Here is a 16424-nt window from a genome sequence, read left to right on the forward strand (position 1 = left end):
TCAACCAAGCGGCAATGTGACATCTGGTGTGCAGTTTCACAGTCTTAGGGCATCATTCTGCTTCTCTCTGGTACCAGCATGAATCAGGAGTAACTCATGTAAATTAAAAGCCAAAGTGGTGTGGAGCCAGGAGGAAGCACTCTGTGTCCCAGTCTGTCTTTCAGTGTTCCATATCTGACTTAAGAGATGGGCTCATTTACAGAGCCCTACATTAGACATATTGCCTCCTTGTTTTAAAATATGTGTGTTTAATATTTAATTTAACAGGACTCCATATTCCAGTCTCTGTGTACTGTGGGAGTCCCTTTGAGGCTCGTGGTTTGCATGTGCAGTCACAATTCTCCTCGAGTGTAATTTGGAAGCACCATTGCCTAATGGAGTGAAAGGAAGTATCTGGCTCTGATTAATCCTGGTTCTCTTTGGAGTGAGTAATGAAAATAATGCCCAGCCAGTGTCAATTTGTAAAGTGGGCTGTAGGAGTTGAGCCAGGCTGTCCAAAACTCATTTAATTTATTATGTATGTCGGTGGAATAGTGGTGGAGGCACAAGTCCCATCAATTGTCCACACACTTCAAGCACACACAGGCAATTTGAACTACCAGCTTCAAATGACAACACACTCCAAAATTTTGCCAACTCTTAAAAATTGGTTATAATGCTACACATATAGCTATTGCACATGAAACTGAATAAGTATCATAAAATAGGTACTGTAAATATAAAATGTGCCTGTGCTTATATTTTCACAGAAATATAAAAATTGGTTTAATTATGTTGTGCTGTGGAATATTGCATAGCATTTGCTGGGAGGAGAGACACATCAATGATATGCAAAAAAGTAATTCCACAATTCAAAAAAGTGCTCACAGATTTTGGATTTCTGATCTGTTGGGGCAAACCAAAGAAAATCTGAAGTTATCCAAGGCCAATAACAGCAGAATGAAAATAGCAGTTTAAATGGTACCTGGGTGACCATCTCAGCTCACTTGCAGGAGAGACTATTTTCAAGAACATTTGGCACATCTAGTATGTGGGATAGCTCTCTGAAGTAAAGAATATAAGCATTAAAAGGTCAGAAATAGTACAGCTAAGTTATCCATTTAAATGGGAATGGCAAACTTTGCCATTTGGCTCTGAACCATTTTGTCATTCTCCATCCTAATGACAATTACATGTCCCATACCGATATTTCACTTTCAATTTTCATAGAATTAGTGATAGTATTTCAGGAGTTAACGGAGGCAGAGTACTTTCTTTAGAGAAGATATGAAATTAGATTAGAAATTAGATTGCCTTGAAAACATTATATGCAGCAAAATGTGCACTCAGCCTCCAGGAGTAATCCTCTAGGCATGGCTTCTTGTGACTTGAGTTTTTCTTTTTCACAACAAAGGAAAAAAAAACAAAAACCAAAAGAGATCCAAAAATCTGTGGTGAGATTCTGCCATCTCCAAGATACACAGCTCAAAACCACCTAATCCAGGAGAAGAGAAATTACAAACACTAAACACTTTCCCATCCTCCCAGTCACAGACTGCAGCGGGGGGCTGTGAGATTCCCCGGGGATGAACCCGAGGGGACCAGCAGCTGCGTGGCAGCTGGACAGATGTGCTGCAGCTTCCCCTTCCATGTTCTCCCTCCTCAGCCTGTGCCCAGCATGAGGAATCAAACAGAGTTTGTCCTCAGATGGCACCTTTAAAATACCTTTCCCCATGTGCTGCCAGGGGTACCGTCCCTTGGCCAGGAATAGAGCTTCTGAGGGCCTCTTTATGCCAATCTGATTCCTCTTATCTTACATAAGGGGCCAGGGCAGGGACAGAGCTCTCCTTCTCAGCTCTAAATCTATCCTATATGGCACGCAATCCTCCAAAGTACAGCCAGCTTCTGCTTTTATGGAGCACTGTGCAGTGAAGAATGAAGGATCCTGTTTTTCACCATTTAAAGATGTATGATAGCAACAAAGCTCTATGTTAAAATATTTAACTTGCAGAGAACTTATGGAAATTGTCTATTCAAGCTCAGCAAAGACATTAAATTACCAAGCTGTTCTAGGACAGTTGTGTGTGGAGAAAAGCCAGAAATGCTCAGAGATTGTAATGTTGCTCACAAAGATTGCAGCATGAGCCTGATTCTGAAGCTTTTTTATACAGCTTGGGGAGCTGCAAAATGTTACCATATCAATTTATGCAAAACATACTGTGTGTGTACATATAGATATAAAAGCAGGACTTATACACAGCACATTTTCTGCCACATTTTGAGTGGCATCTGTTTGTTTAGCATGCTGAAATATGAAAAATAATATTTAGCAACTACTGGTAACACAATGTTAACAAGATTTAAGAGTATAGCTCTGTCTGTCAAAATGCAGATAAAAGACAAATCCTTCAATCTCTGTGTTTTAATCAGTCAGATCAGAGGTTTGATGAATATGCAAATGAGACTGTTTATACACTGGTTTCACAGTGAAAGGAAACAAATTCAGTTTCATTATAGAATTAATGACAGCTCTGTCCTCTAAGATTAATAATTAAAGCCCTACACACATTAAGATGATAGTGCTCTTTCCGCCCAGCCTCTGCAGATTTTACTTTTCTGTTTTTAAATACCCCTTTCCCTTATAATTGTTTGTCCCCCTAATTGGAATGATTAATAATTAATGCCAGTTCATGGATATGCAATAGTCATCTTTAGAACAAGAACTGTAGTTAACCTACAAAAAGGGTTAAAAAATTACTTCTTTTTTAATTCTGATTTTGCTCTTGCCTGTAAGTTAATTTTTTCTCCAAGTTTATTGCCACCATAGGAATTTCAATGGCCTGCTTTAATGATTGAAGCTTTTCATTTGTTTCAGTGCAGGACATACATATGATTTCATTTTGATGTTCACAATATATGCTGGGTTTCTTTTCAAAGCCCTTGCTGCTGGTATCAGCAGCCTTCACAACTTTCTGATTCTGAAAGACACACTACAAGTTTCAACCAAATCAAATCTCAGATAAAAAATTAAGAGTGTGGTACAAGTGCATTATAAAGTTTGAGAAAGCAAAAGTTAAAAAAAAAGAAAAACAGAGAAAAGAGATTTGAGCTATTATTTTTTAATCTGATGATTTCTGAGTTGACATGGGAGTGGCTGAGTCATGCTTGCCAAATCCCCTGGACAGGCAACATTTCAGAGGAAGATTATAGCAAAGTGAACAGAAGTTCAGCCTTACCATTAACTCTCCTTTCTGCTCCAGAAGAACTATGACACTTCATTTTCTGTGGCCATTAGGATCTACACAGAGACCACTAAATCCCTTCTAATTGCAAATGACCAAAGCATGAATTTTTAAGATAAAAGAAAATTGCTGGTTTGTGCATGTTTTGCATTATTTTATCAAGAAAAGTTGTCTTCTGGGTCAAAAACCCCATATTTCTTTCTGAACAGAAAAGCTCTTCCAGAAAGACAAATGGTCAGAGTACTCTTAAAATCACATTTTTACAATAAAGCTGTTTGGGTTTCATATTTTAATTTCTTTAGAGGTGAAATGATCCTACGGAGGAATCCAGCATTGGCTTGACTATCTCAAAGGAAATATTTTATGTGACATTAAATTAGCATTTGCCTATACTCCACCATGCAGATCCACCCACTTCCTCCTGTGTCATTGACAGCAAGAAAACAAATCTGTGTATGTGGGTGCTTTAGCAAGGACGATGAATGGTACTCTGGAAGCATTTTAGGGTGGATAGACATCCATAAGGAAGCCTGCTGGTACTTACCACGCTGAGCCCCAGCAATTCCCTGCAGAAGTAGTCCATGTTCCTCCTCTGGAGGTTGTCCAGGTAGTGCTGCAGGCGAGTGTAGGTGTAGGGGTAGCAGTAGGCAAACTGGTAGGTGTCGTCCTCTCGGTCGAAGCAGAAAGCAAAGGACATGACATAGTTCTTCCTGTGGTCTGGGCAGCGGTAGTAATACACGTTTTTGGACGGGATTCTTTGCCTGAAAAACAAAAACAAAAATGTGTCTGTAAGTTAATTTTTTTCCTCCAAGTTTTATGCCACCATAGGAAACTCAATATGTATGAACTGATGCATATCGACACGGACATTAGAGATCTGATCTGTGTGAGATCCAGATTCCCTCCAAAGTAAATGAAGTGGAGCAGCTTGAGCAGCTCAGGAGCTGGTGAGGAGATCCCAGAGCCTGTGTTTGGGAGCACCTGTGCAGAGCAGGGCTGTGACAGCCCCAGTGCCACTGTCACCACTGGGAGTGCAGCTCTGCCCTGTGCCCAGGCTGGCAGAGCCGCCAGAGCAGGGAGAGCATCATTCAGCCAGGGAAACCCATTCCCACAAAGTGAAAAGGATGCACAGGCTGTTCAAATATCCTCTACTTCACTATCAGGCTGCTGCAGCCTCACACCACTCATAACTCGAAGACAGGCTCCAGCCAAACCTACACCTCTTCTTACAGGTTCAATTCACCAGCACAGAGAGGAGGCACAGCTAATGAAGGAATGCCAGCATAAGACAACACTGACAAAACTATTCCTGGAAACCAGAACAACTTTTTATATAGATATCCTTATCAACATCCAGCCAATGAAAAGATAAATTCTTGAGGTTAAAAAACAAACAAACAACAAACAACCTAAAAATCATACAAGAAAAATTCAGGTATGGGAAATAACCAGATCTTAAAACAGAAAGCAAAGAAGAATTCCTTTGTTGTATTTGTTCCCATTCTAAATAGGACTGCTGCTCTCCTCAACATTTCTGGTTTATCTGACAAGATAGAAATGAATGTACACAATGGTAAATAATTATATTAAAGGCATTTATGTAATTGTTATCAAGGTGGTATCTCTTTGAGGAATAACAAATATCTGCCTGCAATCTCTCACACAGCTCAAGTTATTTTCTTACTTTTCAAGAGAAATAAGTAATATTTCAGAGGTGGGGCAAAAATTTGTTCTATGGATGGGAGATGTTCACTATTTCTGCTTGTATGCTTGGTACATTTCTTAGGTGGAATTTCCAGCTTCATTCAGACAGGAATAGTCTCCAATCATGCCATGCACTTGTAATTTGATGTAAGTAACTTACCAGTCATGTTTGGCAACAAAATGCTATGGTCCTGCAGACTTTACCTGATTCAATTACACAATCTTATAAACAGGTCTCATCTAATGATTGAAGCAGATCTCAGCTATACTGGGATCATGGTGGGGGAGAAGCATAACAAGATTTACAGACATAGCACCAGTAATGTGTGTCTTTGTAATCATTCCCAGAAGCTGGTCTGCTGCAGAGCCTCAGTTTTGGCCTCTCATTGCTAATCTGAATTAGAGGACAAAACCCTCTCCTTATACACAGGTACATATTTGCCAATTAGCAGCAGTTAACGAGTCTGGCCAGCAAGACTCAGGATCTGCAAAGAGAAACAGAAAGGAATTGACATCTTCTTGAGAAAGCAAAATAAAGAACCAGTGATCCAGTTAATTACAGTCAGAAAAAGAATTTATCTGCCCTTTTTAATGCCCTGCTTCTTGAACATTCAGGACCTCAATAACTTCCCCATCATGACTGAACATGAGCCAGCTGTGCCCAGGTGGGCAGGAAGGCCAGGGGCACCTGGCTTGTCCCACCACCTGGCTCGTGGTGGAGTCACCATTCCTGGAGGTATTTAAAGGATGCGTAGTTGTGGCACCTGGGAATGTATTTTAGGGGCAGCATTGGCAGTGCCAGGATAAATTTGTACTCAATGATATTAAATGACTTTTCCAACCTAATGAAATCTATGATTTTTTTTTTTTCTTTTTTTGTTAAATTTGTTTACCACTAAGATCTGGAAATTCTATTTAACACTAATATAAAAGACAGAAAAACAAACAAACCTTTTATTCTTTTTTAAAAAGTATCAGTAGGGAAAAAATGCCACCAGCCATCTGCATGCAGCCCTCTTACCTAATGGTTTTCTTCAGTATCTTAACATATTTCTATCATTCTCCCTGACTCTGGAGTGCTATAGGACATCCCTCATTTGATCTCAAATCAAGCAGATGATATGGCAGCGGGTAAATCTATTCCAGCTCCCAGTCCTCAAACCGTAATGCAAGTTTAAACAGTGTGTTGCTGAGTTGTTGAACTTTATTTGTTTCCAAATTAGCATGGGGAAAATAATAAAGGACAAGCCTCACTCTGTGCTATAAAAATTTCATGTAAAATGAGACCAATAGGAGGAAATTCAGGATTTGAGAAAGGCTAATGCTAATTGAAATTCATCTGCTGATAGTTAATGTTTAAATGACACATAGTTCTCCTTGGTTCAATAACTTTCTACTTTTAAGCAAGTTGAAGACAACTTTGTTAATGTATTAAAGGCACTTTTGATATTTCATTCCCTTTCCCCTTCATTATAAAAGCTAAGCATCTGTTTTATTATCCACTTTGACACATCACTTTATGGCTGCATTTGGCTATTATGGCTAATCTTGATGTCTAGGACATCTGGTATTGACATTTCACTATCTGGTGTCTGACACAACAGCAGAAACCATCCTCAGTTCCTAGGTTTAAATTCACCCTCTCAGGGCACAAAGTGCCCAAACTCTTAATTCAAACCATATCTTCCAAAAATAATTATAATAGTACTCTTGTCACTGTTAATCTATTTTTATCTCTCCTAGCACTTTGTCACTGCTAATCTATTTGTGAGTCATACAGAGAAAGAGAGTTAGCATTTAGATACCAACAACACATCTTTACACACAGGAGCTTAATCAGATTGAGATCTTATCAGGGAATTAAAGAAGAAAAGAAAAAAGGGAAAGAAAAGGAAAGAAAAGAGACAAAGTGCTAGATATCAACAACTGAGTTTTTGATAACGAAAAGACATTGCTCAGTTCTTGAATTAACCTTTGTGTCCTAGACACACTATTGTTTACTCTTTCCCTTTTTTGTTCTATGCCTTCTGGAAAAGGACACCCACACACTGTGGCAGCAGCTGCTCCTATTAATTTAAAGCTATTACAAAAATTAAAATTAAACCCAATTACTTTGGCTGGTTTATAGCTGGGGAATGGCTTAGTCTGATTGTTCCCTCTGGTTATGGACAAAAACAATATTCCTACCTACAGGCAGCTGCCAGTGGAATACTAATGCATCTAGGGCCTGGCAGGAACAGATTCAGAATGCAGAGTCTAACTGCATTTCTTACTAAAGAAAAATATCTTATCACGGATCTGCAGAAATGCACCAAGTCCTTCCTTACTCTGAGTCACAATGAAGCTGATTTGTAGTTAGAGGCAGGAAGGCAAAATGATGGTGGAAACCTCAGTGCTCTGATTGTCCCTCTGCATTTCCAGGCAGCTCACACTCAGCAATGCATCCTGCTAATTGATGCTCAGCTGCCCGGATGTCTGAGCTCCTGAGGGGTTCTTTAAAGGAGAACCACCCCCATTCCAAGCACAGCCACAGAGAATAACGTGCAAACATCTCGTTTCCAGTCTGGTTTCTAGGTGTATTTAAAGAAATGGAGCTTGATATCATACATTGGTTTGACACTAATTCAGAATGCCTAGCCTTAAAGATAAACACAAAAATCTTTCTGTCCAAGGAAGGAGGAGGCACAGAAATGGAGAGTTTCTCTCTATTTTGATGCTAACAATCCAGTGGCAAAAGCTTGAGCCTTTGAGTGTCTTCTCCTCCTGTCTGACAAGGCAGCACACCCAGCCCAGAGGATTTGTTGCTCCAAGTGTGAATGTCCATGAGCTCTCCTGTTCCTCTGTCGGCAGCAGTGCAGTCTGGAGTCAGGACGTTTGCTCTGTTTTGGTAGTGTGCAGCAGGATCAAATTTGTCAGTGTACAAAGAATTAAAATTAAAATTGTCGTCCTTATCCTGATGACTTGACAGGTCCCAAGATCTTACTCCTTGATACTACAAGAGGCAGTGAGGGGTATAATTCAGAACTTCGAAAACTTTACTAGCTAACTAACTATACTTCTAACTATGTAACTAACTATACTTCTAACTAGCTATACTACTTTACTACATAAGTAACTATACTTCAAATTTGAATATAATTTTAACTTCAACTTAAGAATTTTGACTTTAAAATCAAACCTTTTATTATCTATCTTTTTTTTTTTCTGCTACCTTCTGCTTATTTCCATTTGAAAATTGGTAGTTAATCAATGCTTTGGAGGACAAACACTGGTGGTACTGATGGTACTGCTTTGTGGGATGTAAGTTTTAAACATGGAAGGGTGATAATCAAATCCTCTTGTGGCACCACAGCACAAGTAATTACGAAATAACAATTTTTGGAACGCTTTCCTCTCCCTATTGCATGACCAAAGCAGGGAGCTATGGCCCAGCCAAATTCCCAATGACTTTAATGAGCAGCATAAATAGTCTTTGGACTGCTTTTAATATGGCACTCATAAAGTAATTATTCAGTCCCTTGCCTCCACAGGATGGGGTTAGACATAACCAGTCAGGAGACTTCAAAGTAAGATGATGATCTTTGGAGCAAAAACAAAAAACTGCAGGTGCTGTAAAAAATCGATGGCCAAAAAAAGAAAAATTCCTGGATCTGGCTTGTAGAGAAATGCTCAAGTTGTGGTGCAGCATTAGATGTGGTGACACACTGTGGTGAGCATTTCCAATTGCCATCACTTTGCATGGGGAGGGATAACAATGAACAAATTCACAAATCTCCAAGCCTGCCTATAGAGCTCAAAGGGGTGGGCCTGAGTCACAATCTCAGACGAAATTAAGCCTCCTGACCCAAAACTTGATTCTGATTCAACTTTGAAAAATAACCTCCAGGTATTTATTGATGTTGTCCTAAATACTAGATTTGGCTACTCTTTATGAGTGCTTAAATTTCAGTCCTAGAGCTGGATGTCCCCAATTATTCACTGCAAGAAATCCAACAAACTCTGGACAAAATCTAAGGATGTAAATCTTGTGCTGCAAACTCCTCTTCTGGAAGGCAGCCCTTTACTTCCTCATTTCTTTCCCTGTTAGTCTAAGCCATTATTTTTCTCCTTGCTTATTCTTGTTGACAAGTGGAGCTGACCATCTTCAAAATTCTTAGCTTACTTGTGACAAAATAAGTTTGTAGGGTTTTTTTTCTTGCACATAATTTTATATTTGATTCACAGAGCATGGAGTGACAGTGAATATGTCAGATGGTGTTAAATATTTTTTGCAGACAACTGAATGGGTTTTGGCACAGCTAACTCAGTTTCAGACACTGCAAAACATGTCCTGCTTTCTTTCTTCCTACTGTGTATTACAATGTTCCCCAGATATATTCATAACTTAAGACCTCAAGGTTTTCCACCTCTAACAGTATCTGGTTTCTTCCTAAGTATAAAAATCAAAATATTGTATAATTCAATTTAATAAAAATCAGAAACTCTACACATTAAGCATGCAGCTTTCATTTTAATTGAAATAATTAACAAACATCTATCAAAACTGTTAGAGAATTCAAATAATATTGAATTGCACAAAGATTGCTTGTAAAGTCTCTTCATTCTTTACAACTTCAAGGAGACAACACTGCATTTTTAACCATTTTTTCTCTAAATTCCATTAATTCATTAAGCTTTTTTTTTTTTCCTTTTTGAGAGAAAAAGCTGGGAAGAAGCAGGGAAGGGTCATGATTGCAGGATATGAAGCAACACTAAAAACCTGTCCCCAGGTTCTGCTGGCAGAAATGAAGTCACCATCCTTCAGTTTGCCAGAATTAGGAGAATTAAAGGGAGGGATGATAAAGTGTAAAGTGGCAAGAAATAATTTTTAAAATTACTGAATTAACTTTAAGCAACTTCATATCAGATAGGGCAACACTCAATCCCTCGAATGGCGAAAAGTGTTGGTCCAGCATCTCCAAACTCAGTTTGGTTTTGTGGGAGGAGGCTTCATTCAATGCCTCTATTACTTCCCACGTGTCTATCTCCCCTAAACATGAAATCTGTCCACAAAGGTCAAAAATTATCACTCTTTTGACAAAACACTTGAACATGTCTGAGAGCAGCTGTCAGCTGATAGCAAAATCCAAAATCTTCTGCCAGCAGCGGGTACAAGTGGGATTTCCAGTGCACAAGCGCCAATTTCCTTTCTCCCTCCCTCCTGCCCACCTTCAGAGCCAGAGCCACACTCCCCCCTCCATCTTCTGTTTATTCTGTCCAGTTGCTAAATCTCAAACTGCAGGGACTTTCCTCTGTTGGAGCAGCAGCTCCAACACTGCAATTATTCTACAGAAACTCTCTTTTAAACTGCAGGGATAATGAATGGTGCTGAATTTTTCTTCAGTCAAAATATGATTTGCCTACTGACCACAGGTATTCTGGCCATAGATTGTTTCAATAGAAATATCTATGTGCAGTGCTTGTAAATGATAAAAAAGAAAGAGAAGGAGAAAAGACAACTTTCCATACATATGTTGTGATCCTCTGAAGATATCATGAGTGCAAGAGAAGGATTCAGGGGCCAGCATTTATGTCTTGAAATGCAGCTACCAAGAGAAAAAAAAACAAATTAATAATAAAATTTAAAAATACTTTAATTTGTGATAAGAATCCCTGAATAAGGAAAGGTACAAGGGAAGTAAAGGAGTGATACACCACTGTAGTTCCAAAGTTTGCAGTGTAGAAAAGAAGAACAAAAGGGTTTTGAACAAACTGAGAAAGGGTAGCCACAAATGCTGTAAATAAGTGGAAAATTTTAAAAAATAAAGTCAGCATAAATAATGTTGTACCAGAAAAAAGTGAGGACAAGAAATGTTCCACCTCAGCACAATGCCTGTCCTGGCTTTGACCTGTACCAGACTCTCTGGTCACAAAAGAGCAAAGTTCCTGACAACTTCAGAATGCAGTTTGCATATACTGACATCAGGGAGCAAATAAGCAAATAAAATCCAGAAGAATGTGTATCACTGACTGCATTGGGAAAGAAGGTAGGTCAGGAGACAGAGAGAAGGGGACAAGACTGGCACAGCACGAGCACACTAGCTTCAAATTGGCCAGGAACAAGGTAATGGGATGACTTAAAACAAATGCCCTTTTAGGTCTTTGCTTTGTCTACAATCCCTGGAAAGAAAAATCATGCTTGAGAGAATCATGACCTGGACAAATTTTAGGAAAGGCTGCTTGGTGAGAAATAGTTAATTCTTACTAAGAATCTCCTCAAAACACATTTATTTCAATTTTTTTTTCAACAGACAATTCAGATGAATTCCAAAGAATTTCAACAAACAATTTATCCATTAGCACAATAATTTAACATCTTCATGACCAAATTCAGCATTTTACTCCGTAATTCTTTCCCGTCTCCACTATAATCTGACATACAACCCCTTCAGATTATGTTGACTGGAAAGCACATACAGGATGATACAGGCTGTGAAACCGAGTCCTTAGGATGTTTGGAGCATGTGTTGGCCTGGGAATGAGGGACCAACCTCAATCCCAAATTCAAGTCCCTGAACTGCATTACCAGTAGACCACTGGGTCAGCTCTAATAGCCTCTTAGCCTCAATTACCTAATTAGCCTTTTCTTCAGTCTCCTCTTCTCCCTTTCCCATCTGTTCATATATTCCCACCACTCCCTGTTCTTCTGCAAGAATAATTTTTAAAATCTATGTTAACTTCATTTAGGTTAGTCTCAGGTGACTTCTCTATGCAAGAATAATTTATAAGTCTCATAAGAGCCCCAGCTTGAAGAAGCTTTTCAGTAACATATGAATTCTGAAATCCATGCTGAAAATGTTGATGATCTCAACAGTCTAAATACAAAGTTGAGGTTTTTAATTTATATCATTTAGATGTGAATTTAAAGTAACTACCAAAGGAAGGAGAACAGATAGGAAAGAGGTTTCTGCCAGTTGTAGCTTGGTTGATATTGAACTGTCCTTAGCAAGATCTCAAACCCTCTGGAAGCCTTTGCCTTCCCAAAGTACATTATTCCTGATAAAGATCAGTGCATCTCTGATAGTAGATGATGTATGAGCAGGATAAAGACAAAAGAAAACAGGAAATTGTCATCATGGATCAGACTTTGTTAGCTGGGGAAACTTCCCCATATTATTTTGCTTTATCCTCTCATCTGTCTACACACAATGAAGACTGAGTTCAGTAATTCATTTTTAATGCCCCATTTCTTACGCCTTCTAGCACCTTGTTCACTTTTTCTACCATAACAGCATCTCAAACGACTTCTGCTATGGAACTGCCAACAGCAATCTTCAGGGTTTTTCCCTTTAGTCAGAGGATAACGTTTTTGTGTGCTTTCCTCCACAGACTAACTTCTCATTTATCAGGAATGAACCTTCTTGCCAGATCACCCAGAAGTTTGCAAGAGTGTGCTACAGGCTTAAATTACTTAAGTAATTACACGTCATTTGTAAATGTTACCACCTAATCCTTCACCTCTCTCTCCCAGGATCATTAATAAAGATATTTAGCATGTGACCTGATAGTTAACTTTAAGAAACACAGCTGCTGGCCTTTTAGTGGGATGAAAACTGACCACTTAGCCCTCTGCCTTTTTGTTTCCTTGTCGGGTTTTGATCTATGGGGATACTTGCCCTGTCACCATATGTGACTACTTAGCCTTTGCAGCAGTGTCTTGTGACAGACTTTGTCACATGCTTTTAAAAAGTCAAAATACATTATGTCAGGCAGCTCATCTCTCCTAAGCCTGGGAGCTGAAACCCAAAGGCGAGGAAACATTCCCAGGAATTCCCAGGGGGAAAGTGCACCTTGGCATCCAGTGCAACCCAAGGGAGATAAACTGGGAAGGTTGGTGAGAAAGCCAGAAACACATTTCATTGGCAATATTGCAGCTATTTTTTCTGTTACAAAAGGCGTAAAGGAGTTACTTCATCACAAGGAGAAAATGTGGAAAAGACCACGTCAACTGACTGTCCAAGTGAGTCAATCCAGGAAGAATTATAAAGCAGCAAAATACAAAGGTTTCACCTTGAAAAAAAAAAAAAAAAGTTAAAAAAAGGGGGTGGGGGGTAAAAAGGAGACTCGTCTTTAAGTCTTCTGCAAGACACGCTAGTCCCAGAAGCTGTTTAAGCCTCTCTTAAGAACTGGGAGCCTGTGCTTGGTTCTCAGCCCTGTGCTTATTTTCCAAGGTTTGAAACAACAAAACGAGTCAGCAGAGGGGTGGGAGATCATGGGAGCAGTGGGTGAGAGCACCATGGACTGCAGAGCACCCAGAGCTGTGGCCAGCAGAAGTTTGAGGTGTGGCCTGCCAGGAAATGCTTGGCTGGGGCAGTGAAGAGCCAACAAAACAACACAGTGGCCTCACTAGATGAAAATACTGCTGGTACAGTTATACCTTGGAGCTGGTGATTGCTACTCTGAACATCCAACCTGTTGGAGTCCTCTTTGATCCTTTTCAGGAAAACTGAAAAGGGTGGTCTAACATTGCTTATTTTACCACCCAATTCCTATTTGTCAGTGAGGGAAATTCTCTCTCTGAGCACCAGTGAGTTCAGGACTGGTTTCTGGGAAAGGGATGATGTCAGCATGTCAGCAGATGACCCCCTGAAATTCAGACATGGCCTTTGTGGCTGTCAATCAAATCCAAGGGAAAAGGGTTATCTAAATCTTTTTATTCCTCTCTCTTTCCTGTGTGGCTGTGACAGGGCACTGACAGAGGCAGGACGCTGGGCTAGAGAGAATTTTGGTCTGATCCAGGATGATCATTCCAATTCCTTTTTATGGGCACATCCACAGAGTTCTAAGCAATGTAGTCAGACATGGTTTTCCTTTGCTGAAGCTGTTCTCATTAAAGTCTCTCACATCATGATCTTCCAGGTGTTTTATTATTCCCTTTTAAATTCCTGTTTCGACCATTTGCAATGTGCAGATGTAATGCTTACTGGTCTAAATATAGGATAAACCCCAGATACTTGCCAACCCTCTGGAAAAGAGCTTGGTTTTAATGAGAGTGCATATCTTTGTTAGCACTTCACCTAATTCATTCCTAATCTTCCTCAGAATTCTTTTATACATAAATCATGTGGGACTGATGATTTACTACTTTTTAATTAATCAATTTGCTCCATCTTCCCAATCTCTGATAGTGCCTCATCTTTATTCCCAGAAAAGAGCAGGTCTAAGATAGGTACCTCCTTTTTTGCCATAAAGACTGACTTATGCTCTAGAACTCCTGATTTCTCTGCGTGAAAACACATAATTTTAAAACATGTACAAGACATGACAATGTGAGAGCAAAATAATTTAAATTCAGCATCGAAAATTTTTTGTTTCTTCTCCAGGCTACAGATCTTGCACGTACACAAATTTTATTCTCCATGTTCCTCTGTAAGCTCCTTCAAATTCCCTCCTTTCTCCTCCCTCCTTTAAAAAACTACTTTATGACATCCTCCTACTCTTGAGAGTGTTGCAGAGTACCCACCTCCAAGGGTGCTTGCATTTCTCTACGACAAGGAGAGGCTGTAGTTCTCCCATTTACCCCCTGTGCCAGCATGTGGCCTGTTAGCAATGGCAATGCTGCATTTTCAGAACTAAACATGCTTTGTGCTGGGCAGCCCTGCCTTTTGTGTCCCTCGGTTATCCCTTCTGGAGACAGCACTCAGAGCTATCACATTAAACACACAGCAGAGGAAAAAAAAGAATTCTGGAAGGAAAAGCCTCAGTTTTCCCAGTCAGAAGGGAGCAACAAACATGGCGAGCCCTTTTCTTGAAAGATGAAAGTGAATGAAACAGGACTTCAATACTCTGGCTCACAGACCAGGGGCTGCTGCTTTGCAAGCACCCTGGGCCTCCCAGCTCCAACACATGCTGACCTTGATCCCAATCCCCACTGAGCCCAGCTCTAAGGAAAAACACCCCCTAGATGGCCACCTAGAGAATAAAATCCTTATTTTAGTGAGGGAAAAAAATCTAATATTTTCTTGCTGCTCAAATCCTTTGTCATCCCATTCACATTGCTATTTTTGCCCGCTGGGGCTGGTTCAGAAATAACCTGAGCAGGGTTTCTTCCCCAGGTAACAGAGATGGACTCAATGCAAAGGTGCTCAGTCTGCAGGGGAAATAAAAGACAATTTCCTCCTTCACTCTTTTCCAACATTCCTAGCTACTGACACCCAGAGCAGTATTGATCTAAGAGAAGACTAAGTATCCTGCTCTCTCAGTTTCTCCTTATTTGCAGTACATGTGGAAACATGGGAGCAGAGGGAAAAAGATGGGAGTGGGGGGCCCAGGCAGTCAGAAACCATTGTACACACCTGGGATTTCTCATCCCAGACAAAAAGTTAAAAAAATGAGATGCTGCAATGGTTGGAGCTGTTGAAGACAGGAGAAATTGAAAAATGGTGTGTTACACTAATCTTGTTTTTCCAAACTGTATGCGTGATATCACCCAGGCCACTCCAATTTTTCACAATAATAGTTACAGCATCATTTTTCTTGATAGCCCTTTAAAAAATATTCATTTTGGGAAAACTCTGTAGTTTGTTGCTTTGCTTTTTTTTTTTTCCTCTACCTGAACAGTCAGTGTCACAAAATGGAGCAACTGCAATCCTTATGCATATTTAAAAGTCCTGCCCCATTTCACCGTGCTGAGTTTGTTTAGACTACAAGAGCATTACCTCCTTTACCCTCTTCTGCAACATAACTAGACATGATGGCAAAGGGAAGGGAAATGTAGGATACATTTCGTTAAATTACACCAAGTTTTATTTAGCCTTGAAAGACTCTTCACATTCTCCTGCAGCTGACAAAGTTCCAGACACTTTTCCACTTTTCCTTCCTCTTTGGACTGTTATAAAACACAGTGAGAGAATGCACACGCTGCTCCCAGGTCAGCAGGGAGGCTGATACCCTGAGCTGTCTATCAGGTAGTTGTCTACAAGCCAGTGATCACCAATGCAGTGCAGAATTCGATATCTGGTCAACAAAAGCATTTTTTTTTCTGTGCTCTCAGGAAATGTAATCAAAATAGAGGAGACTCTCCTCGCTCTTCACCCCTCAAAGATTCCCTAAGCTAAATCCTCAGGAAGCTCTGGGAAGAGGAATGGAGGTTTATGGCATACAGTTTGAGTTCCAAGTGACAGACATGTACCTGTAAAAACCATGCCTCCAGTGATTTCTAGGCACACACTGTAAGGCTCCAGAGAGGTTGGTTACTCTTAAAATCATTGTTCAAATGTTTGCACTGCCAGGGCCCAATCAATGAGATAATCTAAGCAGGTGCTGCACTAGTTGCTAGTCCAGACCAATTACCACAGATTCCTAGTGAAATACATGTGGTACTCATAGATTCCAGATGAGGAAAAAGTGGGAGGAGAAAACCCTAAAAGAAAACCTTAGGTTAAAAATTTAAAAAAAAGGAAAACAGAAAATAACCCAAGATGATGGGCTATCCTTATTTGTTTCTCAGTATTTCCTAAA

At 39.9% G+C, this 16424-nt stretch overlaps 1 protein-coding gene across 1 annotated transcript in view; it reads right to left on the minus strand.

Moving 5' to 3' along the window:
* Positions 1–16424, minus strand: part of LOC131559796 (BEN domain-containing protein 5-like) — a 558988-nt gene that overhangs the window by 207551 nt on the left and 335013 nt on the right. The window contains exon 5 of the mRNA XM_058808276.1: positions 3766–3982. Within this exon, the coding sequence (XP_058664259.1) occupies positions 3766–3982 (217 nt within the window). The remainder of the gene's footprint in view (positions 1–3765; positions 3983–16424) is intronic.

The sequence above is a fragment of the Ammospiza caudacuta genome, chromosome 7, assembly GCF_027887145.1.
Source record: "Ammospiza caudacuta isolate bAmmCau1 chromosome 7, bAmmCau1.pri, whole genome shotgun sequence".
NCBI classification, from domain to species: Eukaryota; Metazoa; Chordata; class Aves; order Passeriformes; family Passerellidae; genus Ammospiza; species Ammospiza caudacuta.